The 24,086-nt window shown below is 45.2% G+C and overlaps 1 pseudogene and 2 gene segments (V, D, J or C); all 3 read right to left on the minus strand.

Moving 5' to 3' along the window:
* Positions 1-252: 252 nt before the first annotated feature.
* LOC102949826 lies at positions 253-2,260 on the minus strand. The segment is given in 2 exon segments: positions 253-626; positions 2,185-2,260. Coding segments are annotated over 2 exon segments (450 nt in total).
* An 8,805-nt stretch (positions 2,261-11,065) lies between these two features.
* LOC122232810 lies at positions 11,066-11,596 on the minus strand (annotated as a pseudogene).
* Positions 11,597-23,288: 11,692 nt separating this feature from the next.
* LOC122232814 lies at positions 23,289-23,789 on the minus strand. The segment is given in 2 exon segments: positions 23,289-23,560; positions 23,682-23,789. Coding segments are annotated over 2 exon segments (318 nt in total).
* Between the last annotated feature and the right edge of the window lie 297 nt (positions 23,790-24,086).

Below are 24,086 nucleotides of genomic sequence, written 5' to 3' on the forward strand. Positions count from 1 at the left end.
AATCCACAGGCTCTAATTTTTACGTGTGAACCACTAGGCGAAATTTCTGCATCATTATAACTTTTCTGTTGTCTTTGGTTTGCTTTATTGTTGTTGTCATTTTTCTTTCTTTCTTTTTTCTTTTTTTCGTAGAGTTCACACAGGTTTGATAGGAAATTGGGAAGAAGGACATTCAGATCCAGTAGCTACACCCAAGTATAGTAATTGTGCATTCAATTTACATTAGACTTCAGAGATTCAGACTACAGTGGTCTAAGCAGGCTGGGTATTTGTCCCACTTCCCCATGTGTCTGTGTCACTGTGACCAGCACTACTAGGCCAGATTGCACAGTAATAGTCAGTCTCGTCCTCAGGTTGCAGCCCAGAGATGAGCAAAAGCCCTGCATTGGCAGAGGCATCTTTGGACCCAGAGAAGTGGCTGGGGACCCCGGGGCCCTGGTGCTTATCTGAGTCTGAGTAGTAGTACAGGAGATACCGGGGAGGGCTCCGTGCCATCTGCTGGAACCAGTATATGTTATAGCTTCCAACATTGATGTCCCTGCTCAGAGTGCAGGTGAGTCTGGCTGTTGTTCCCAGAGATGCAGAGAGGGAGGCTGGCTGAATCACGACAGGCTGGGACAGGGAACCTGAAAACACAGACACAGCAGAGGGAAGACAAGGGACAGGGAACATGGGATTGGGGAGCTGAGCCAGAGGGGTTTCACTCTGGCTGCAGGCCCACGCTGGGACACTGGGTCCTGTCCCTCCCTGTGCAGTGGCAGAAGAGCAGGAGGAGGGCCAGGATCCAGGCCATGGTGACACACTCCTTTCCTACACCACAGAGCAGGGGCTGGGCTGCCCCAGGCTTGTCTTATCCCCAGTCCACAGAACTCACAAGGAGGGGCTATTCATGCAAATGGGACCCACCCCTGCTCCTTGCTCCTATGCACTTAGAGGTCTGCAGCTCCTTGACAGGAAGACTATGTGATGCACTAGTTTTCCCCTGGGTGGGCCTGGAAGAAGCAGCTGCTGGGACCACACACAGGCCCAGGTTCAGGGACTCCTCCAGGAACAGAGAGGACACACCTGCCCTGTCCCCACTGGAAACAAGGGGTCCAGTCCTGGGGCTTTCTGTCTTGGAGGGCTACTCAGCAGGGAGCCCCCATCCTGCAGAAAGCCGAAGACCTTGTCACCGTGTCCCCTGCTGGTGTCTGGGTGAACCTCTCCTTTCCCAATGCAGGCTTCCCTGGTGCCTATGTTTCCACCACCTGAGAGTGACCCTCCAGGGAAAGAGAAAGGTCCTGCTCTACATCAGGTATCGTCCATGGATGGGGTCTGATGAGAGGGACACATGCAGTCCTGACTCAGTACAACCTGTGAACCACTATGGAGCTGAGGACAAGACACACGGAAGAGGGAATAGAAACCATCTGTCCCAATGGTACAGCTCAGACGATGCATGCTGCCTCTGGGTGCCAGATGTGGACAGGAGCTCACCTAGGGGACACACACTCACGCAGGAGGACACATAATGTGGGCATGCCGGGTCCCTCCAGAGCAGGGGAGACAAGACACAGCAAACCCTGATGAGGGTGCTGCAGGTGTGGGGACAGAGCAGGGCTGGGCATCCAGCAGGGACCACTGCAAGGCCATCTTGCGACCTCACCTCCGTGTTCTGGGAGACTTGCAATCCTGTCTGTGCAAATCATCAAGAGCACCTGCTAGACACAAGGAGAGGGAACCTGCCAGCTGAGGGATTGGGGGAGCACCAGTGCCGTCTGGTGGACATGGGATGCACAGTGACCCAGGGCCTGGAGCTGGGGCCTGGGTCCCTGCCCCTCATCCCCCCTACTCACTGTTGCAGACTCTTCACGGTGGATTCTGACACTAACACATATGCATGGAAGTTTCACCCATGTGTTTTGTGGCCTGATAACTCATGTCTTTCTCCTGCATCCTATTCCATGTGTGGACATACAGATATTGTTTAACCATTCTAAAGGATGCGTTGGTCACTTTCGAGTCTTGGCAATCATAAACAAGACAGCAACAAACATTTAGGTGCATATTCTAGTTGCACACAAGAACCTCATTTAGAGTAATCCGTAGGACTGTTCTTTTTGCATTATATCCTTAAGGCTTTGTTTGCCGTGGAAGACACTGCCAAGGAATCTTCCCAAGTGATGGGGCTTTTCGCACTCCCACCAGCAGTGAATGAGAGTTCCTGCTGCCCCACATCCTCGGTAGTATTGCTGCTGTCACTGTATTGAACTTTAGCCATGGTCATGGGCGGCCTCTGGTACGTCCTTGTTCAATTTGTAATACCACAATGACATATGAAGTTGGAAATCACTTTGCATGTGTAATAGTCATTTTGTCTATCTTCCTTGTTAAGGGATCTGTTCAGATCTGCTCATTGGGAAGGCACTGCCCAGCACCAGGGAATTCAGGAGTTCAGCAGAGCTCTATCGCAGGAAAAAGGGAGAAAGTGAGTGTGGAGTCTGACACAGGACTCGATCCCAACACCCTGGGATCATGACCTGAGCTGAAATCAAAGAGTTGGACGCTCAACCAACTGAGCCACCCAGGTGACCCTCAACACTTTATTTTGAAGTAACCTCTGTACCTAAAGTGGGGCTTGAACTCACGAACCCAAGGTCAAGAGTTGCATGCTCTAACCAATGAGACAGCCAGGCTCTCCTCCACTGAGTCATTTGTAACTCTAAACAAGCTAGTTTGCCTTCGAAAATATGAACACTGGGTGAGTAAGGATCACTCTGAAGATATAACTGAAGGAAGGGATATGGCACTCTCAGATCATCTTATTCCCAGACAACAATAATCTTTTGGAAGATCTGACAACAAAAAGTCACTCCCGGAACCTCTTGACAGGGGATGCCACCAGGTCTAGAGAGTGGAGGGAGATTTTCTCTCACTTCCCTATGGATCTAAAGCACTGTGTAAGCATTGGTACTATCTTGGCATATATGACACTAAGAGTCACTTCCTTGCACACGAGATTCCAGAGACGTCAGAACATATGCATTGGTCAAAACATCGTTGGGTCCAGAAAATGACAGGGCACTGGAATCTCTGGTGTGGTATTTGACCCTGCCTTGAATTGCAGGAGATATCACGGAGGGTTCCATGGCTTCTACTGGCACCGTTATGCATATTTCTTAAAACAACAATGATGCCACTTCTCAGGGTGAAAATGAGTCTATTTGATTCTTCAGAGATGCGGAGAAGGAGGGAGTCTGAGTCAGCACAAGCTGGCAGAAAGAACTTGCAAACACAGACACTCATGGGTGATGGGGCAGGGATGGAGGTGAAGCTGCTTGGAGGTCTGATCCAAAGGTGTGGACATAGGCTCAGAGGCTGCTTTGGATCACTGAGGACCGTCCTTACCTGTGTGGTAAGAAGAGAACACAAGGAGAAGAGGTTACACCATGGTGGTCACAGTCCTACTGAGAACCCATGGCTAGAGCTAGGCTGTCCCAGGCATTTCTTATCTCCTTCAGTGGCCTCTGGGAGATGCGGTTGTACTTAGGGTTGCATTTTCTTTCTTGATAGTATCTTTGGGTGTACAAAAATAGGAACTTTTGAGAAGCCCAATTGATGATCATCCCCCCCCTTTTTTGGGTGTTTCCTATGACATCCTATGTGAAGAATCTCTTGCCAAGCTCAAAAATCATGGGGATTTCCTTCTTGTTTTCTTCTAAGATCTTTATAGTTTTAGCTCTAAAATTTAGATCTTTGATCCATTTTACATCCATTTTTGTTTATAGTGTGTGGTAAGAGTCTAACTTCATACTTTTGTGTGTGAATATCTAGTTGGTCCAGCACCATTGGTTGGAGAGAACTTTTTTTTTCAGAGTACATTCTCTGAGCATCCTTTTGAAAATCAATTGACCATAGATGAATGATTCATTTCTGGCCTCTGAGATATGTTTTACTTATCCCTATGTCTATCCTTAGGCGGGTACCACATTCATGTTGACTATAGCTTCATAAGTGAGTTTTAGTGAGTTTTGAAATCTAAAAAAAAATTTTTTTAATGTTTATATATTTTTGAGAGAGAGAGAGATGGACACAGAGTGCGAGCAGGGAAGGAGCGGAGAGACAGGGACACATAGAATCTGAAGCAGGCTCCAGGCTCCGAGCTTTCAGCACAGAGCCCAATGTGGGGCTCGAACTCATGTGAGAACATGACCTGAGCAGAAGTTGGATGCCAAACCAACTGAGCCACGCAGGTGCCCCAGTGAGTTTTGAAAACTAGAATTGTCAGTCCTGAAAATGTGTTCTTCTTCAGGATTTTTTGGATGTTCTGAGTCCATACAATTCCACAGAAATTTTAAGATCGTCTTTTCTTAGAGTACAAAATAGGCATGTGGGCATTTGATAGGGATCGCATTTAATCTACTAATTGCTACGGAGAGTATAGCTTCCTAAGAATTGTAGTTCTTTACATTTTGTAAGGTAAATAAGATAAAATAATAAAAAATTTCAGTATGAACCATCTGTTTATCTACTTTTGTCTTAGTATAGAAAAACTATAAAGATAAATGTGGGGCCATTACTAAACTTGGGTTGTTATTTATTTAAATGTTTTATTATGTTTCTAGAAATTGTGAAAGGTAGTCATAAATTTGCTAATCTAAAGAATACTGGCATAGCAAACAGTTCACAGTTGCTTCCTATTTAATTTTCACTAGAAAACTAAGGTCTCTAGAGTTAGGAATTCTAATAAATATAACTTAGGCTACTAAAAACAATAAGGAAAACAGCTATGTGCTCCAGGAAAGTAAGAGGTGTGTTTTTTGAGGGAAAAAAGTATGAAGAAAGGGAATACATTTTGTGTTGAAGGAAAAGAAAAATAATTTTGTCCTAACATGAGTCCGGTTATTCAAAGAATCCTTAGATCGAGATCTAAATGTATAAGAGAAAACTGTAGTAGGATTTTGGAAAAGAAACCTGGAAAGGAATTTTAAGTGTGGTCAGTACTGGTTAAATTTTAAAGATATTCAGTAAAGAAATGATGTTTCATATCAAAATACATGGATGAAAAATTAAAATTGTGTTTTCTCTGGGTTAAAAGGTCAAAATTCTCTTGAACTATTGGTCTGCTCTTATTAAAAATGGAAACAAAAGGTTTATTCACTTTTAACCTTATCTGCCTAGAATACAAGCACTCTGTTTTACCAAAATACTTCCTATGTTTATCAGAAATGTCATTCATTGAAAACAAATTGTTTATAATATTTCAGAAGTCCTACATGTTGCTTATAACAAGGTAACTTTCCCTACTTGCCTTTAAAATGTGTTTGTGTTGGGTGTCAGAGGAATAAACACATTTTCTTGTCAATTGCATCGTAATGAACTCTACTCACATCTTTGGCCATGACCACTTTTACGGCTTCTCATGCACAGTGACCATGTTACTCCCATGCTCCTGCAATGTGTTTCATCATCAAGGATATTCATGGAGAGGACTTTTGACAAACTTCGGGTTTTGATACCATTAGGATAGTAACACCGAGGTGTAAATTCCAAGAACTAATAGGAAAACTGGATTCAAATGGCACAAAACTTAATACCATGGCACTGAATGTACAGAGAAGGATAAATACAATTTTTGTGACATTTTCTTTAAAACATTGCTGCCTTTTAAAAACAGTTTCTTTCCTTCAGATTCAAGGAACTTCTTTTAAGCACATTTACGTATAATGACATGATGAAATCTACCTGTGTCAACCAATGAAGCCATTTAGTTTTCTCCCTACCTGATCCTTCCAGAACTCATAAACTGTCAGTGACTCTCTCATATTTTATGGCGATACATTTATTAGCACAAGTTTGATAAGATTCCATTTTTCTTGTAACAGACTACAATACCAAGATATTGACTAGAATGTCGTAATACCAAGATATTGACTAGAATGTCGTATTTGAAAGGGATATGCAGATGCAAATACTCCATATCACCAGACAGCTTTATGTACCTAACATTGACTTTATGGATACAATGCAGCTTCTTGGAAGTATCAGCCTGCCACCTGCTTACAGAGTTCCCAGCAACTCTTCCAGTGCGTCAAGCAGGACATTTTCTGGAAGGTGCAGGAAACTTGGGATTGCTGGGACCCTGAGCACAGAGAAATTGCCCACTTCTACAGGTGTTGCAGGCTAAGTCTTATGGCAGGTTTTTGGCACCAGTTTGGCTGGACTTTTGGCCTGCAGGGGCTGCTAAATGTTCACTCTAGAGGTTTCTTATAAAAGTCCCAGCAAAGCAAGTTTTAAAGAGTCTATATGGTCAACAGCTATTTTGCTGTAGTTAGGTAAATAATCATCACACCAAGTTCTTTTTGAAATCACACTTATTTTGCAAACAAATGAATGTCCATTAGGCTGTAAGGAATAAAAACAAGGGTGGTTGTACAGGAAATAATTTTTTTCAATAAACACATGGGTACATACTTGATTCTAATCCTGTTCATTAAAACCTGGACTAGAACCTGATTTCCATAGCTTCCTACAATGTCTGGCTATAGGTCTCAAACCTAACATTTTGATTTTTCTCCCATCAAATGAGCTGGACTAACACTGCCCTTTGCCAGGTGTCGTGCAAAGTAAATCCGAACAACTTTCTGTAACTTCAGAGAAAGTTGATGTACCTTCACAGCAGCTCACACACAGGCAGTCTTCATGTTCTTCCTCTCCTTCCCTTCCCCATCCTCAGCCCCTGATTCCTTCCTGTCCTGAGGCCCCTGACCTTCCCCAACCCTCCACCTCTCATCTGGAGCCCCAAACCTGACTATGGCTCAGTCCACAGCCCCTGCCAAGTCACACCTTCCTAATCCCCTCCTGCTCCTTCCTTATCTGTGCAAAACTGGGATGTCATTACGGGGCATCAGATCTGGGGTTTGCGGTCAAACTCTACAGTGCTCCAGCTCCAACCCCAAAGACCTCACCCCTCCTCACAACCTTCCTTTACAACACGTTTAGGTTCTGTGTCCTCTCTCTTGTCCTAGACACCGTCAACTCCCTGAACATGGGGACCCTTCCTGTCACGTCCACATGGGTCCCACATCCCTAGAGTCATTTGTGGCATACACTAGGTGTTCAGGAAGTGCTATGGATGCACATTATCTGGGCAGCACTGTATCAACACTCAGACACACCTGGACTCTTTGTTCCTGGCTCTGTCCTGACCCGTCACAGATCTGTTCCCAGAACAGCTGGCCCCTGATGCCCAGGAACTTCTCCTCGGTAGGAGAATCTCCTACAATGTGTTCCTGCCAAGGACAGGCTTGGGGGCCTGAAGTTAATAGAATATGGATCATTTGCTAACCAAAGTTCCTTGAAATTGTTCTCAGACTACAGTTTACACCAAAAGAAGGAAGCAGCTGACTTGGCCAAAGAGAGGAGACTGCTAGAGGAGCCCTGTTGCTGGGGAAACAACAGATTTTTGTCACACTTCTCCAAAGGACTGGGCACTGGGCAAGCAGTGAGATTCTTGTCCCATGCTGAGTTGTAATAATCAGCCTCGTCGTCTGCCTGGAGCCCAGTGATGCTCAAGGAGACTGTGTTGCCAGACCCAGAGCCAGAGAACTGGTCTGGGACCCCCAAAAGATGAGTGTTCTCATAGATGATAGTTTTAGGGGTCATTCCTGGGAGCTGTTGGTACCAAAACACACAATAACCAGCCCCAGTGTTGGCTGGGCTTCCAGTGCAGGAAATGGTGAGCGTCTGGCCCAGGGACCCAAACACTGAAGATGGCTGAGTCAGCACAGACTGGGCCAAGGACTCTGGAAGAAGAAGAGACAGAGAGGATGAGGCTGGGGTCTAGAGAAAGAGGAGGAAGCGGGGCCCCTTCCCCTGTATCTGCATCCAGTCACCTATGCAGCAAGCAAGTAGGATGAGGAGGAGAGAGAACCAGGCCATGGGGGAGGTCATCACCTTTCCTGCCCTGTGTGACCCCACTGCTGAGCAGATCTTCCCTAACCCCTCCTTCCCCTCTTCATCCTCTGAGAGAGGGAGGGCTCATCCATGCATGAGACCCTCAACTCTCTGACCCTTCACTGGCCCCGGTTGGTCCCTCATCCTGAGGAGGCCAGGGGTGGGCAGGGCAGGGGCTGTTTGGGGCCAGGGGGTGGGAGGTCCCAGATGGGAGCCCTGAGCAGAAGGCAAAGGCAGTGCCAGGTGGCAGATCCCAAGTCTCAATAACCATGACCCCTCAGAACCAGGCCCTGAGTGACCCCTAGTGTCCAGTCACAGACACGCCATTGTGTGACATGGTGACCAGAGCCCATCAGAGAGACAGCTCCAGCCTCCCCACTGCTCCCTTGCTCGTTCATGGGTCAAGACTGAGCTGGTATCTCTGGGACACACTCCTTTGAGATCATGATCAAGTTCAGAACAGTGACAGGTCTCCATGGACAGGTGTTCCCTTCTGTCCAGGAGGCTGGCCGTTCCTCTTATGGGATTCCTCCCTGGTTTCCAGAACTCCCCTTCCACTCGTGTTCACACAGCCCTGAGGAGTTGGGGAGCACTCCTTTCCGGGTTGTGTAGAAGCACTCGTGTCTGTTCCTAGAAGGGTTAAGCCCTAAAAGCCTCAGTCATCTGTCACTATTTCCACCAGTTTAGAAAACAGTCCTCCTCACGCTGTGGGCACAGATTCCCTCCTATTATCTGTTCTGTAAACACATAGACCCAACTCTGCAAAAGCCCTGCCAAGTGAGGCTGTGTGTGGCATTGACCTCAGAGCACAAAGGGCAAACCTGCAGGGAGTTCTAGGAGGGAAGGAGTGACAGCTGCAGGTGTTCTGACAGGGACCTGTTTGCAGACTTCATGTGTTAATCACCTATTAGACAACAGTTACCTTAAAATGAATGTGTGTCATTTTTTCCAAAAACTCAGCTCCAAAAGAATGATTTAAACTCAGTGACAGTTTCAATGGGAAGGTACAGGTTCAATTGCGAGTGTGTTTCCCCAGACCCATGTTTATTGCAGACAGAATATGATTTAAAATAGTGGTTGCCAAATGCGTGAAAACATAATGGAAAATATGTGACATTTAGTTCTTGGTTGAATAGGGGCCAATACCTTGTTTAAATCTCTTGATTCATTATTGTTATTACTATTCTTATTATTATTTTAATAAAGATTTTGCATATTAGGTCTGGTCTAACAGGTAAAGTAGGAAAGCCCAAAATGGTGCCCTGGGAAACACCATGAGGAGCCTGTTCCAGTGAACTTCACACTGATCTCTCTGGTGGAATGAACAAACACAAAGTTTGCTGCATGGAACGATAAGGGGTCAGACTCCTCTCAGGGTGGGTAAAGCAATAGTCACTGTGTCTTGTGTTCACCGTGTTCAGGATAGAAAAATTGCTCAGTCAGCCGCCACTGATTAGAGGAATGAATTGCCACTAGCTAAGGCCAATTTGACCCAGAAAATTCTTTCAAAGATCCCATATAGATGCCAGCTGAGGTGGAGATAAGGGGCACTGTGTCTCTGAGGTCACAGGCCCTGTAGCCCTGACTTGAGACAGACGTTTCAGCAGAGGCTTATCCTGGCTGGAGGTGTCACTGGAGTGTCTGGGCGTGACAGTCTAGCCCTGAGAGGAAGCAGGGTATGCCTCGTGTCCCTGTGGGTTTTGAGCTCCAAGGGAGCAGCACTGAGGCTGCTGTCCCAGAATCAGTGCACTGATCAACTTCAGGCGCTACCTGGAATCCAGACATCGTTGGGGGCTCAGCCGCCCATGGGGACAGAGACTCACCCAGGGATCCCTGAGCGTCAGCCTCATCCCAGGAGAGCAGGTGTTCAAAGCAAGTCCTGCCCTCCTGATGGGACTCCAGTGACACTCGCTGTCACTGGGTTTCCTGCTCATGGGGATTCTGTTTCCTCGATTGTGACGCTGATGAAGGCTGGGTGAGCACAGGTTGACAATGACTCCTGGGGAGACGGAGGAACTTGGAAAGTGTCAAGTCCAGGACACTATACACTAGCTCATGCTGGACAAAGCAGGAAAGAATATCCAATGGGAAGAAGACAGTGTCTTCCACAAATGGTGTGGAGTAAACTGGACAGCAACGTGCAGAAGAACGACTGTACCACTTTCTTACACCATAATCAAAAATGAACTCAAAATAGATGAAAGACCCACGGGTGAGACAGGGAACCGTCAAAATCCAAGAGAAGCACGCAGACAGCAACGTTTGACCTCGGCCATAGCAAATTCTTACTGGAACTGCAGGACACAAGGGCGGGCCTCCCCTCGATGAGCCACTCGGCATAAAGTTTTTTTTATTTATTATTTTTTAAAAATGTTCGTGTGTTTATTTACTTTTGAGACAGAGAGCAACAGAGCATGAGTGGGGGAGGGGCAGAGACAGAGGGAGACACAGAATCTTAAGCAGCTTCCAGGCTCCGAGCTGTCAGCACAAAGCCCCATGCAGGGCTCGATCCCACGAACCGGGAGACCATGACCCGAACAGAAGAGGACACTTAATGACTGAGCCACCCAGGCTCCCTGGGATGAAGATTATTTTGAGTTAAAAAGCAGTCAAGGTCCACACACACAGGAAAAGCTCTTCATGTCTCTTCAACTGACTAAAAAATTCAGTGCGAGCACCTGCTCTGGGAAGCCAGCTGGCACCACAGACAACTGCACTAGGATATGGACATGGTGGGGGAGACCGTGGGGGGGGGGAGGGGCAGCCAGCAAGCCCTGTTTGGTCACAGTCCTCTGTGTCCCATCATTTCCCAGGGGCCCTGCACACATTGTTTTCCCAACATCTACTCTAGTCTTCTTCTTCTCTGTGATGTGCATTTCTTTGCATTGAATACTAGACCCCTACCTCGTCTATGTAATTCAGAAAAACATAGATCTCATTTTGTCTGCGTGTCTTTTGACTTTCTAGGTCTCTGTTGATTCCCATATGTTCACTATTAAATTTCTTCTGTGTCATTTCAACCTCCTCAAGGACAGGTCTCACCATAGAGGACTCTCCCCTACAGGAGCCTCCACAGAAGCTTCTCAAAAAAAGAGGCTTGGAGACAAGGTCTGTGGACCCAGGGGTTTTGGTCTCACTTCCTCATTATCTGAGACACTGTGAGTAACCAAAGCTGCTCCCACTGCCATGAGCTATAGCACAGTAATAGTCAGCCTCGTCCTCAGGCTGCAGCCCAGAGATGAGCAGAAGCCCTGCATTGGCCGAGGCATCTTTGGACCCAGAGAAGCAGCTGGGGACCCCAGGGCCCTGGTGCTTATCTGAGTCTGAGTAGTAGTACAGGAGATACTGGGGAGGGCTCCTTGGCTTCTGCTGGAACCAATTTATGTAGTAGCCTCCAACACTGAACCCGCTGTTCAGGGTGCAGGTGAGTCTGGCTGTTGTTCCCGGAGATGGCAGACAGGGAGGGCGGCTGGGTCAGCACAGGCTGAGACAGGGAACCTGCAAACACAGACACTTGTCAGTGATGGAACCAGAAATGCGGGGAAAATGTCCCAAAATGCTGAGCATGGGAAGCATCCTTTGAGGCCCCCCTGTGTCCCTGAGGCCAGTCCCTACCTGTGCAGTGAGACAGGAGTATGAGGACGAGAAGAGGCCAAGCCATGGTGACACAGACCCTGGTACCCACACTGGGCTGGGCTGCCCCAGGCCTCCTTTTCTCCTCCACCCTCTGCCACAGGAGGAGCTGTCCATGCAAATGAAGTCCATCTAGTGACTGCCCAGCCCCTCCCTGAGCCCTGGTGCTTCAGCCCAGCTGAAGGACACACCCTGGGGACGATGGAGGTTGGCTTCACCACTGGGGAGAACCCTGGGAGGAAGCACCTGCATGCACAACGCACAGGTTCCTGCTCAAGGGACCTTGCCACACCAGAAGGGACACACATGCTGACTTCCCATCAAGGAGCCCAGAGCCCAGTCCCCAGGCCCAGGCTCTGAGCAGTTGTGAAGACACCACAGGGTACTCCCACAGCGCCCCCTCTTGGCTGACAGGCACATACCTCACTGTGTCCAACAGCCCTGAGAGCCCAGCTGGCTTCCTCAGCTCCTTTTGTTCACACATCCTTGAGCTGAATCATGGCCAACGTGATCCAATAGTACCACCTGTGATGACTGCAGTGTTTTGCACTCTCAGAAGGAGTCCTGGTCTCTGTGAGACGCAAACATTACCTCCCATTAGTGGTAAGTTGTTGACATCTGGCAGAAGATGCTGCAGACTTCATATCCCTGCACTGGTGTGCGAGGTAGCATCTGTAAACCTTGGGAATGTTTTTCAGCTCCTATGCATTGTAGCGATGGATGCCAACGAGTGCCCAATAAATTGGGTTTTGTTTTAATCTGAGATTTTTCAGCTCATTTATTGGCTAAGTGATTTATCAAGGAAAGGGAAAACAATGAATTTATCTTTGATGAAGTCCAATGTATCAGGTTTTTTATGGCTTGTGCTAATGGGGTCTTATCTAAACATGTTTATACAAACCCTAGAGCCCGAAGATTTTTTCCATTTTTATGTTTACAACTGTATACTTTACAATTATGTCAATAATCCTTTCAGTGAATTTTTTTATGAAGTGAGAGTTTTCGGTGAGATTCATTTCTCTCGATGGATATCCAGTGGTTCTGCGGACATTTGTTCAAAGGCCATCCTTCCTCCTCTGAAAGGCTTCTGCAACCTTGTCAATAAGGTTTTCTAATCCATAAGTATCCATAAGTATTTCTTACCCATACTTTTACGAGTTTGGTTCTGAGTTTTCTGTTCTGTTACATTGGCCACTGTGTACCTTCCATCCACACCACTCTGTCTTGTGATAGGAATTGAATTACACTTCTCTACAAGTTGGGAAGAATTGTCATCTCTACTATATTGACTCTTCTAATCCTTAAACACAACATATCCCTCCACGGTTTGGGATCCACTTTGATTACATTTCCCAGCACTGTCGAGATTTCAGCATCCATGTCCTGTACGTGTTTTGTTAAATATTCACCCAAATACTTCATCATGGAGTGGTTTGAAGTGTTATTCTTACATTGTTTTTCACAAGTTTATTGCTCATACAGACGCAACTAAATGATCTTTCTACGTTGATCTTGTGTTCTGCCACCTTCCTGAAATTGCTTATTACCCTTTGAATTCATATATTTACATACATATTCATAGCTCCCTTTGTATTTTTCTCTTATATCATCCTCTGGCCTGAAATTAGGGACAGTAACGTCTTGTTCTCCTTAGTCTGTATGCCTCTCTTTGTTTGACTTGTCTTATGGTTTGGTCAGGCACATCCAGTCCTATGGCTAACAGCAGTGTTGAGACTGGACATGATGACCTTGGTAGCTACCCTGGGGGGAAAGCATTCAGAGCTTACCTCAGTGTGTGTTAGCTGTGGTGTTTCATCATTTTCTATATCAAGGTGAGGATGTGCTCCTCTATTTTCATTGTCTGAGATGTTGTCTTTTTCATTCATTCATTCATTCATTCTCATTCTTTGTCATGAATAGGTTTTGCACTGTGTGAAATGCTTTTTCTGTATTGATTGATAAGACCAGGGTTTTTGATTTTGTAAGTAATTTTTAAAATTCAGTGTATTCATTTATTTATTTAGAGAGAGAATGATAGCTTGAGCTGGGGATGGGGAGAGAGAAGAGGAGAGAAAAGATCTCAAGTAGATTCCACGTTGTCAGCATGGAGCCCCATGGAGCGCTTGATCTCAGGAACCCTGAGATCATGACCTGAGCTGAAATCAAGTGTCCTATGCTTAACTAAGCCAAGCTGGTGCCCCAGGATTTTTCTTATTTGGCCTGTTAATATTGGAGATTACATTGACTGATTGTTTAATATAAAACTAGCCTTGCATCCCCATAATACACCCCATTTCATCGTTGTATTTCTTGTGATACATATATATAAGTGAACACTATTTTTTAATATTTTCTTTGAAATAGTTTTCTTGTTATTTGCGTGAGGTATTCCATTTTTTGTCTGTTTTGTGCTAGGGTGCTATTGACACCAGCTACTGAATGACAATTTTAGAAAGAATGATTTCTGGGGCATCAGGGTGGCACAGTGTACTATTCATGATTTCTGCACTTGTTGTGGTCTCACGGTTCATGGCATCGAGCCCATCAGAGGGTTCTGTGCTGACAGTGCAGAGTCTGCTTGGGTTTCTCTCTCTCTTTCCCTCTTTCTTTCTCTCTCTCTCTCTCTCTCAAAAACAAACAAACTTAAAAGAAAAGAAAGAATTCTTACCTTAACTCAATTCAGCATATTGATCCACAAGTGAGGAATATCTATTCATTCATCCCAGTTTTCTCTAATTTCTTTTACAATGCTTTGTAGTTTTCCATATACAAGACTTTCAATTTTCCCAAAATATATCCTTAAGAATTACATAATTATATCACTATAAGTGGAACTGCTTTTATTTTTATATATTGATGGTTTATTGCCTCTATATAGACTACCATTTATCTCCTCATTCTGTTTTTGTAACCTGAAGGCCAGAATTGAAGCAATCAGACCCAAACCATCTGCGACTGAGCCCTAGAGCTGATTGGGAATCAACACCTTTTGTTCTCGGACATCTCCACTGAATATTTTTTTTATCTCTCAGCAACAAAGTTTGCATTTGAAAACATGAACACGGTGAGAATGGGTCGTCAGTGTAAAAATATAACTGAAGGAAAGGATATGACAGTGTCACATCATCTGTCTCTGGGACAACGGAGGGTCTGTTGAAGATCTGAGCACAGAAGTCACCCCCTGAGCCACCTGAAGGGTAACGTCACCAGACGCAGAGGGTGAAGGGAGATTTTGTCTCACTTCCCAATGGGACTGATGCTCTACATAAGCATTAGCACTATCCTGGCATATGAGACAGTAATAGTCAGCTTCTCCTCATGCTGGAGTCCAGAGATATCAGAAAACCTGAACTGGTCAAAGCATCTTCAGATCCGGAAAATGATAGGAGGCCCAAGATCCCTGAAGTGCACCTGACTCTGATTTGAATCTCAGCAGAAACCAGGGATGGCTCTTTGCCTTCTGCCAGTGCCTATATATGGTGTTACTTCTCAGGGTGTAGATGTGGGTCAGCACAGTCTGGGAGAGGTTTGCTTCTTCCAAACACAGACACTCCTGTGTAATGGGGCAGGGATGGAGGTGAAGCTGCTTGGGGGTCTGATCCAAAGGGGTTGACAGAGGGGCAGGGGACTCCCCAGTTGTCCGAGAACCGGAAGGGAATGTGAGGGGACTACATGCAGCTGTATGTTCTGTCCATTTTCCTCCCGAGGGATGGACCCTGGAGATAGGAAACTACAGCAAGGTCACTTCTAGTTTCCTCTGAAATCCTAACATGGAGATGGAGGTCAGACCTGAAGAGCCAAGGGAGAGACTGAAGGTCTGAGGGACCCAGGAACAGATGGGAAAAGAGGAGGGAGGGTTTGGGGGTGTTGGCAGGGAGAGTCTGTAGGATCTGGTCCAGATTCACAATAGCTGGTTCAGACAGAGGGTACTTTGACTATGACTAGGGTTATTGTCAATATATCATCTGTGGGTACATCAGCAGTGACAAAAGGTCCCACTTTAAGGAATCACATGGTGACACTGATGTGTGGACGAATGATTGCTGGGCAGCACGTTCAGGTGCAGACACAGTATTTATTCCTGCACATCTTCTCCAGACCCCGTGGGAACATGCGGTTGGGCTCTGTTACGTCAACTGTCAGCGTCTTCCCGAGAGGCCCAATTTTCTGTCACATTACATTCAAACACGAGCGTTTCTATTTTCCCTGTTCAAGGAAGGATCTTTCAGCAGAAGAATCCCATGTGCATGTGTCTCCAGGTGTTTCATACTGAAAAGATGCTCGGAATCATGATCTTTGTGCACATGTATTTTCCCTCGCTTGCTCTCTATCTGAGACGCTGTGAGCAATGAAAGCCGCTCCCACTGCCATCAGCTGTAGCACAGTAACAGCCTCGTCCTCAGGCTGCGGCCCAGAGAGGAGCAGAAGCCCTGCCTTGGACAAGGCATCTTTGGATCCAGTCAACAGGCTGGGTACCCTGGAGTCCTGCAGCTTATCTCAGTGGGTGTGATAGGATAGGTTGTACCAGGGAGGGCTGCCTGAGTGAACGCTCCTCAAGCAGCTGTGCAAGGACCACAGTGCAGTCCCACAGTGCACCCTGCTGGTCATGGGGCATTCACCTGGCCATGGCCCAAATCCCTATGCATCCTGCTGATTTTTGCAGCTCACAGGATCCCTGTGTATTCACACATCAGTGATCTGATCCACAGAGAGTGTCATCCCGTTGCATTGCCCATGATTACCGTAGTGGTTTTCACTCTCAGAGGGAGTCCTGGTTGATGGAAGATGCAAGCATTTACCACAACTCCAAGTGAATCTGTGGGCACCCTAGAGAAGGTACTGCAAAAATCACATCCCTCCCTTGGTATGCAATGTTGAATATACCTACATTTGGAGTGTTAATAACACATGTGCATTGAAGCAATGGATTCCAAATACACTCCCATAAATTCAGCTTTATTTTATTCTGCGATGTTGCAGCTCATTTCATTGTCTTACTGATTTACTAAGTAAAGGAAAAACCATGAGTTTATCTTTGATGAAGTCCAATTTATCAGTTTTTTTTTACTTTATGGGTTGTGCTGATGGTGATTTGTCTCAACATTCTGGTTCAAATCCTAGATCCTAACGATTTTCTCCTCCATGTTTTCTCAAAGTTTACAACTTTATGTTGCACAGTTATGTCTAGGATCCATTTTAAAATTTTTCAGAAGGTAAGAATTTTAGTTGAGTTTCATTTCTCTCTATGGATATCCAAATTTTCTATGGCCATTTGTCCAAAAGGCCTTCTTTCCTCCTTTGAAAAGCTTCTGAAAGTTTATCAAAAATACTCTTCCACACTTTTGTCAGTCTGTTTTTCTGGTCTTTATTGGATTACATTGACAAATGTGTCTACCTTTCCATCCATATCAATCTGTCTTGTTATGATAGCAGTGGATTAACATTTCATACAATTTGAGAATAACATATTTTAGAAATTTATTTATTTTGAAAGAGTGAGAGTGGGAGAGGGGCAGAAAGAGAGGGAGAGAGAGAGAAAGAATTCCAAGCAGGCTCCCCACTGTCAGCACAAATGCTGATGTGAAGCTTAAACTCACGAACTGTGAGATCATGACCTAAGCCAAAGACAAGACCAGTTCGCTTAACTGACTGAGCCACCCAGGCATCCCAGGAAGAATGACATCTGCACTATGAGCCTTCCATACCACCAATAGGTCATGTCTCTCCATTCTTTTAGTTTGAATTTGATTTATCAGCATTGTCCACTTTTCAGCCTCCATGGCCTGTACATGTGTTGTTAAATATGCATCTAAATATTTCATTATTGAGTGGTTTTATGTGGTAATATAACCCAGATTTACATGTCCATTGCTGTATATACACATCTAAATGATCTGTATATATTGATCTTGTATTGTATGACCTTCCTGAAATTGTTTATTACTCTTTGACTTTATATATTTACATACATATTTGTATCTTCTTTTGTAGTTTTCCTTTAGATCATCCTTTCACCTGAAAAGAGGGATGTTTATGTCTTCTTTGTTGTCTGTATGCTTTTCATTTTTTTCTTGCTTTATGGTTCTGTCAGACACATTGAGTCCTATGTTGAACAGAAGCATTTTGAGATTGAACATGATCGCTTTAGTCCCCACCCTGGGGTGGGGGGGGATCTTTCAGCGCTTCCCCTCCATGTATATTAGCTGAAGGCCTTTTATAGTTCCTTTATCAAGCTGAGGATGTGCTCCTCTATTTTTTGTTCTCTGATAATTTTTGTCATTTTTACTAACTGTCACTCATTCATTGTCTTTTATTATCATGAATCGATTTTGAATGGGGTGAAATGGCTTTTCTGTATTGACTGATAAAATAATGGATTTTTTTTTGTCTTTAGTCTTTTAATACAAGACATTACATGGATTGATTTTTGACCTCCAGGTATTTGCGATCTTTCCCGTTTTGTTCTTGTGGTTGACTTCAAGTTTCATAGCATTGTGGTACGAAAATACGCATGGTATGATCTCAACCTTCTTATACTTGTTGAGAGCTGATTTGTGACCTAGTTTGTGATCTATTCTGGGAATGTTCCCTGTACACTTGAGAAGAATGTGCATTTTTCTGCTTTAGGGTGAAATGTTCTGAATATATCTGTTAAGTTCATCTGGACTAGTGTGTCATTCATATCCATTTTTCCTTATTGATTTTCTGCCTAGATGATCTGTCCATTGCTGTAAGTGGTTGTGAAAGTCCCCTACTACAGGTGTATTACTATCAATGAATTTCATCATGCTTGTTATTAACTCATTTATATATTTGGGGGCACACAAACACACAAATATGGACACTTGTTTGATTTTCTTCATGCATAGACCCCTTAATTATGATATAATGTCAATCTTCATCTCTTTACATTCTTTGTTTTGAAATCTAGTACGTCTGATATAAGCATGGCTGTTCTGGCTCTCTTTTGACATCCATTAGCATGATAGGCAGTTCTTCATTCTCTCACTTTCTTTTCCTTTAATTTTTTGATGTTTATTTATTTTTGAGAAAGAGAGAGAGAGGAGGGACAGAGAGAGAGGGAAACAGAGAATCCAAAGTGGCCTCCTCACTGTCAGCACAAAGTTGACTCAAACCCATGAACCATGAAATCATGACCTGAACCAAAAGTGGGACACTCAACCCTTGAGCCAGCCAGGCACCCATCCATCCCCTCATTTTCAATTCGCAGGTGTCGCCAGCTCTAAAATGAGTCTCTTGTAGGCAGCATATATATGGATACTGTTTTTTTTTATTAATTCTGATACCTTACATCTTTTGATTGGAGCATTTACTGCATTTACAGAGCGATTATTGAAAGATATGACCTTAAAAAAAGGGGGGGGGCGTGCCTGGGTGGCTCAGTCGGTTAGTGAAGTGCTTAGAAGAAAACCTACCGCTCTAGTAACAATTAAAAATGTTAATTTCTAGGGGCGTCTGGGTGGCTCAGTCGGTTAAGTCTCCGACTTCGGCTCAGGTCATGATCTTGAGGTCCGTGAGTTCTAGCCCCGTGTCAGGCCTTGTGCTGACAGCTCAGAGCCTGGAGCCTGCTTCATATGCTGTGTATCCCTCTCTCTGACCCTCCCCTGTTCATGCTCTGTCTCTCCCTGTCTCAAAAATAAATAAACGTTAAAAAAAAAAAAAAGAAAGATATGAATTTAGTGCCATTGTGTTGCCTGTAGAGTTGGTGTTTCTGGTGATATTCTCTGGTCCTTTCTACTCTTTGTTGCTTTGGCCTTCTTCTCCTCCTCCTCCCCCTCCTCCTCCCCCTACCTCCTCCTCCTCCTGCTCCTCTTCTTCTTCTTCTCCTTCTTCTCCTCCTCCTCCTCCTCCTCCTGCCTCTCCTCCTTCTTCTCCTTAATCTCCTCCTCCTCCTCCTCCCCCTCCTCTCCTTCCTCTTCTCCTTCTCCTTCTTCTTCTTCTTCTTCCTCCACTCAGTGTCTCCCCCTAAAAATTTCTTGCAGGGTTGGTTTAGCGGTCACAAAGTTCTTTAGCTTTTGTTTCCCTGGTTAACTCTTTTCTCTCCTTACATTCTGAATGACAGCCTTGCTGGAGGAAGGATTCTTGGCTACATATTTTTCTCATTCAGCCCATTAAGTATATCCTGACACTCCTTTCTGGCCTTCCAAATTTCTGTGGGCTGATCTGCTGTGACCTTGATCTGTCTTCCCTTATAGGTTAAGGACCTTTTCCCCATGCTGCTTTCATGACTCTTTCTTTCTCTGTGTATTTTGTGAATTTAGCTATGATATGCCTTGGTCATTATTTGTGGTTTCTAATTTGTGCTCTCTGTCCTTGTGGATTTTGATGTCCGTGACCTCCCCTAGATTAGGGAATTTTTCAGCGATAATTTGCTCACATGAATGTTCTACCACTTTTCTCTCTCTTCATTTTCTGGGACGCCCATGATATGAACATATTCCTCTTAGTAAGTCACTGAGTTCTCTAAATTCTGTAGTGTGATCTTTTGCCTTTGTTTTTCTCTTTTTTTCAGCATCATTATTTTCCAAAATTTTATCTTCCGTAACACTGATTGTGCTCTGTTTCATCCATCCTCACTGTCATGGCATCCATTCAAGATTGCATCTCAGTTATAGCATTTACAATTTGGGCCTGACTAGATTTTAGTTCTTTCATCTCTGCATAAAGGATTCTCAGGTATCTTCTATGTTTTTTTCAACCTCAGCTAGAATTCTTATAATCATGGTTTTAAATTCTAATTTAGACATCTTACTTATCTGTGTTGATTAAATCCTTGCCCATCATTTGTCCTTGTACTTTCTTTAGGGGTGAATTTCTCCATCTTGTCACTTTGGAAGAAAAAATAATAATGAATTAAAATTAACAATAAAATTAAAATTTTTTTTCAAAAAAAGCAAATAAAGGAAGCTAGATGCTAGATGTGTTTTGGTCTGCTTGATAAGACATCGTTGATGGAAAAGAGAAAAAAGAGAAAAGAAAAACAGTTTACAAATTTACAATATTTTTTAAAATTAAAATTATACAAAATGAATAAAATAAAATAGAGTAAAAAGTTTTGCTCTTTTTTTATCCAAGAAAGAAAAGAAATAAAACAACAAAAACTGGAGCAAACAAAAGAACAAGTGAACCAGCAAACAAAATGTAACTGAATAAAGCTAGATCCAGTTTCTCCTAGAACTGAAACTTTGTAGCACAATATGGTCCCCAGATTCAGCCCATGGAAGGGGTTTGTGTTGTTCTGGGGGGGATGTGCTCAGAGGTTGCAGATGGATAGGGTTCTGTGTAATGGCTCCATTCTCCTTTTGGTGATGCTGCTTCACTCACTGGGGTGGGTAAGTGTGGGTTTGCTACAGGCTAAAATGGCTGCGTGCTGCTCTCTAGTCTCCTGAGCAGAAAAATTTCACACCCTCTTAGATGTGCAACCTGTCACTCCTCCTTTGTCTCAGGCTTCTGTCCATCCCCACCTTTACACTGTCTGTGTTTATTTATTGATTTGGAGAGACAGAGAGAGAGAGAGAGAGAGAGCGGGGGAGGGGCAGAAGGAGAGATGGAGACACAGAATTGGAAGCAGGCGCCAGGCTCTCAGCTGTCAGCACAGAGCCCGATATGGGGTCGAACCCATGAACCATGAGATCATCACCTGAGCCAACGTGGGAATGCTTAACCAATTGATCCACCCAGCTCCCCAGAGCTTAGGTCTTCAAAGCATTTAGAGCACTCAGCACTTCAAGAAGACACATGTGTTAGTACAAATTGGTCGTGGAATAAGTTAGATTGATACTAGGTAATCTGTCAATCTCAGGAAAACTTCCATGAAACAAGGTATACTGTAAAGCACCCCTCAGTTCCCAACCCCATGCCACATCCCTCCTGGGGATTAGTGTGGCTGCAAGAAACCAAGGCCTAGCCAGAATAAACTAATAATAATAATAATAATAATGGTAATGATAATAATAATATAACAATGTGGATTTCTTTTTCATCTTCTATGACCTTAATATCGTGGTTTTATGACTAGTGAGCATATTCTGCCTGGTGTCCACAATCCAGAAATTGTACTTGTTGGGGTGCAACTTTTTGGCCAACCAAAAAGACTGGAGAACTTTCTCCCTCCGTCTATGCCTCTGTCTCTTTCTTGGTCCAGATGGGCCTGCTGTTGGGGGAGTTAGTCATGAGAGTTTCCAGACCCTAGGAAACATCTGTCACCTCAACCTTCAAGTTTGTTTGTGCTGGAAAGTCTATTCCAGGAGCACCAGCCCAGTGTCCTAGTTTAGTGGGCCTGTGGCACCATTGTGTCATAATTACCTGTGAGACTGGGAATGCCATTTTCACTACAGCCTCCTTACCACCTGTGCAACAAAGGTTTTTGCTTTCTTAGACTAATTTAGGAGTAAACTTTTGGATTGTTGGGCAACCCAATCAGGTGTAGGCCAGCAGCATGGGTGGTGAAAGAATTCACCCAAGCAAAGCAAAGGAGATAGAAGTTTAGGGAATACACTGTAAGGGAGCAGCAGGCAGGACAGCAAAGCAGAGATGGTCTCCCAGGAGGCAGTGGTGGGGGGCTATAGTCAAGAGGGGAAGGTAAGGAGGTGTGAAATTAGTGGGGTTTTTTTTTCCTTTTTTGGTACCTGTGTCTGGGTAAGAGTCAGCTAGAGCTTATAGGTATTTTGAGGTGAGTTGTCTAATGGGCCTGTTTGCATCCAGCCCACTCGTCACTGTGGGACTTTCTACCATACTCAGGTGACCATTGCTCAAGCCTGTTGCCTAAAACTGGCCTCTATATTCCCACTTGATAGATCAACAATGAAATCCTTGGCATTTGGGCAGAGGTCTCATCTTCAGTAGCGGCTCGTGTTGAACAGTGGGGGTGTGCTGTCCATACATAAACTTGTCTGTCCGTCTGGGGTTCTGTGCAGTTATAGACCAGAGCATGGTATTATACTAACATGCTGACAGGTGATTTGAATGAAATTCCTTGGTGGCCTGGTCCATGGGATTTAGGAGGAGGGGATCCTCTGGTGCCCCGGGCTGGAATCCTTGTTGAACCATCATTCATATATGGAATTGTTGCATTCTGGAGGACACAAAGTTCAAAAGTGGATTAAATTGGCGGGGGGAGGGGGCAACAATTAGGCATATGAGTATTGAAGCCACAGGTCCTAAGAGAGAATGAAGGCAGAGTAGCCATAACCAGGTTTCTTTCCAGGAAAACCATCCTTATGTTGCCCGGTCACAGGGGGAGGAAGGTCGTTCAATCAAACCGTAGACTTTTTTTTATGTTCCCTGATTGACCCTTTAGCAGGACACAGATACCCTCTGGGCTTCAGCTAGGAGATCTAAACTCAGTCATTTCTGCAAACCGAATGTGACTAAAACCTCCAACTGGGTTTATACAATCATAAAGGGTCTACCTATTGTAGACCCTGGGGCATGTGTACTGGGCTCTGTTCCCTCACCTGTGTGCACTCTTAGGATGCCTGTGCTGTCTCAGGCAATAACACTGTGTCACTCCTTCCTCCTCAAAGATAGGTGTTCCCACAGTGGAGTGTCCCATACACAAGCCTCCACAGAAGCTTCCACAATAAAAGAGATGCAGGGGTTTTTGTCTCACTTCCTCCTTATCTGAATCACTGTGAGTAACGATAGCTTCTCCCACTGCCATGATATATAGCACAGTAATAGTCAGCCTTGTCCTCAGGCTACAGCGCAGAGATGAGCAGAAGCCCTGCATTGGCTGAGGCATCTTTGGATCCAGAGAAGTGGCTGGGGACCCCAAGTCCCAACTGTGTACTGGAGTCTGAGTAGTAGTACAGGAGATACCGGGGAGGGCTCCCTGGATTCTGTTGGTACCAGTATATGTTATAGCTTCCAACATTGATGTCCCTGCTCAGGGTGCAGGTGAGTCTGGCTGTGGCTCCCAGAGATGCAGAGAGGGAGGCTGGCTGAGTCACAACAGGCTGGGACAGGGAACCTGCAAACACAGACACAGCAGAGGGAAGACAAGGGACAGGGTACATGAGATTAGGGAGCTGAGCCACAGGGATTTGACTCTGGCTGCGGGCCCACCCTGGTGCCCTGCATCCCGTCCCTACCTGCGCAGTGACAGAGGAGCACGAGGAGGCTGGGGATCCAGGCCATGGTGACACACCCCCTTCTTAGGCCCAGAGCTAGGGCTTGTCTGCCCCGGGTCTCTCTTATCCCCTATGCACAGGCCTCAGAGAGGAGGGGCTGCACATGCAAATGGGACCCACCCCTGCCTCATCTCCATGTGCACAAACAGGGTCTGTGGCCCTTGGACACGGAGACTTCCTGATGCACTGCGTTCCCCCTGGGTGGGCCTGGAGGCAGCAGCTGCTGGGACCACACACAGGCCCCAGATCCAGGGACTCCTCCAGGTCCTGACCGGACACACCTGCCCTGGCCCCACTGGAGGCAAGGGGCCCAGTCCTGGCTTTCTGTCAGTGGAGGACTGCCCAGCTGGATGCCCCTGTCCTGCA

The sequence above is a fragment of the Panthera tigris genome, chromosome D3 (assembly GCF_018350195.1).
Source record: "Panthera tigris isolate Pti1 chromosome D3, P.tigris_Pti1_mat1.1, whole genome shotgun sequence".
Classification (NCBI taxonomy): domain Eukaryota; kingdom Metazoa; phylum Chordata; class Mammalia; order Carnivora; family Felidae; genus Panthera; species Panthera tigris.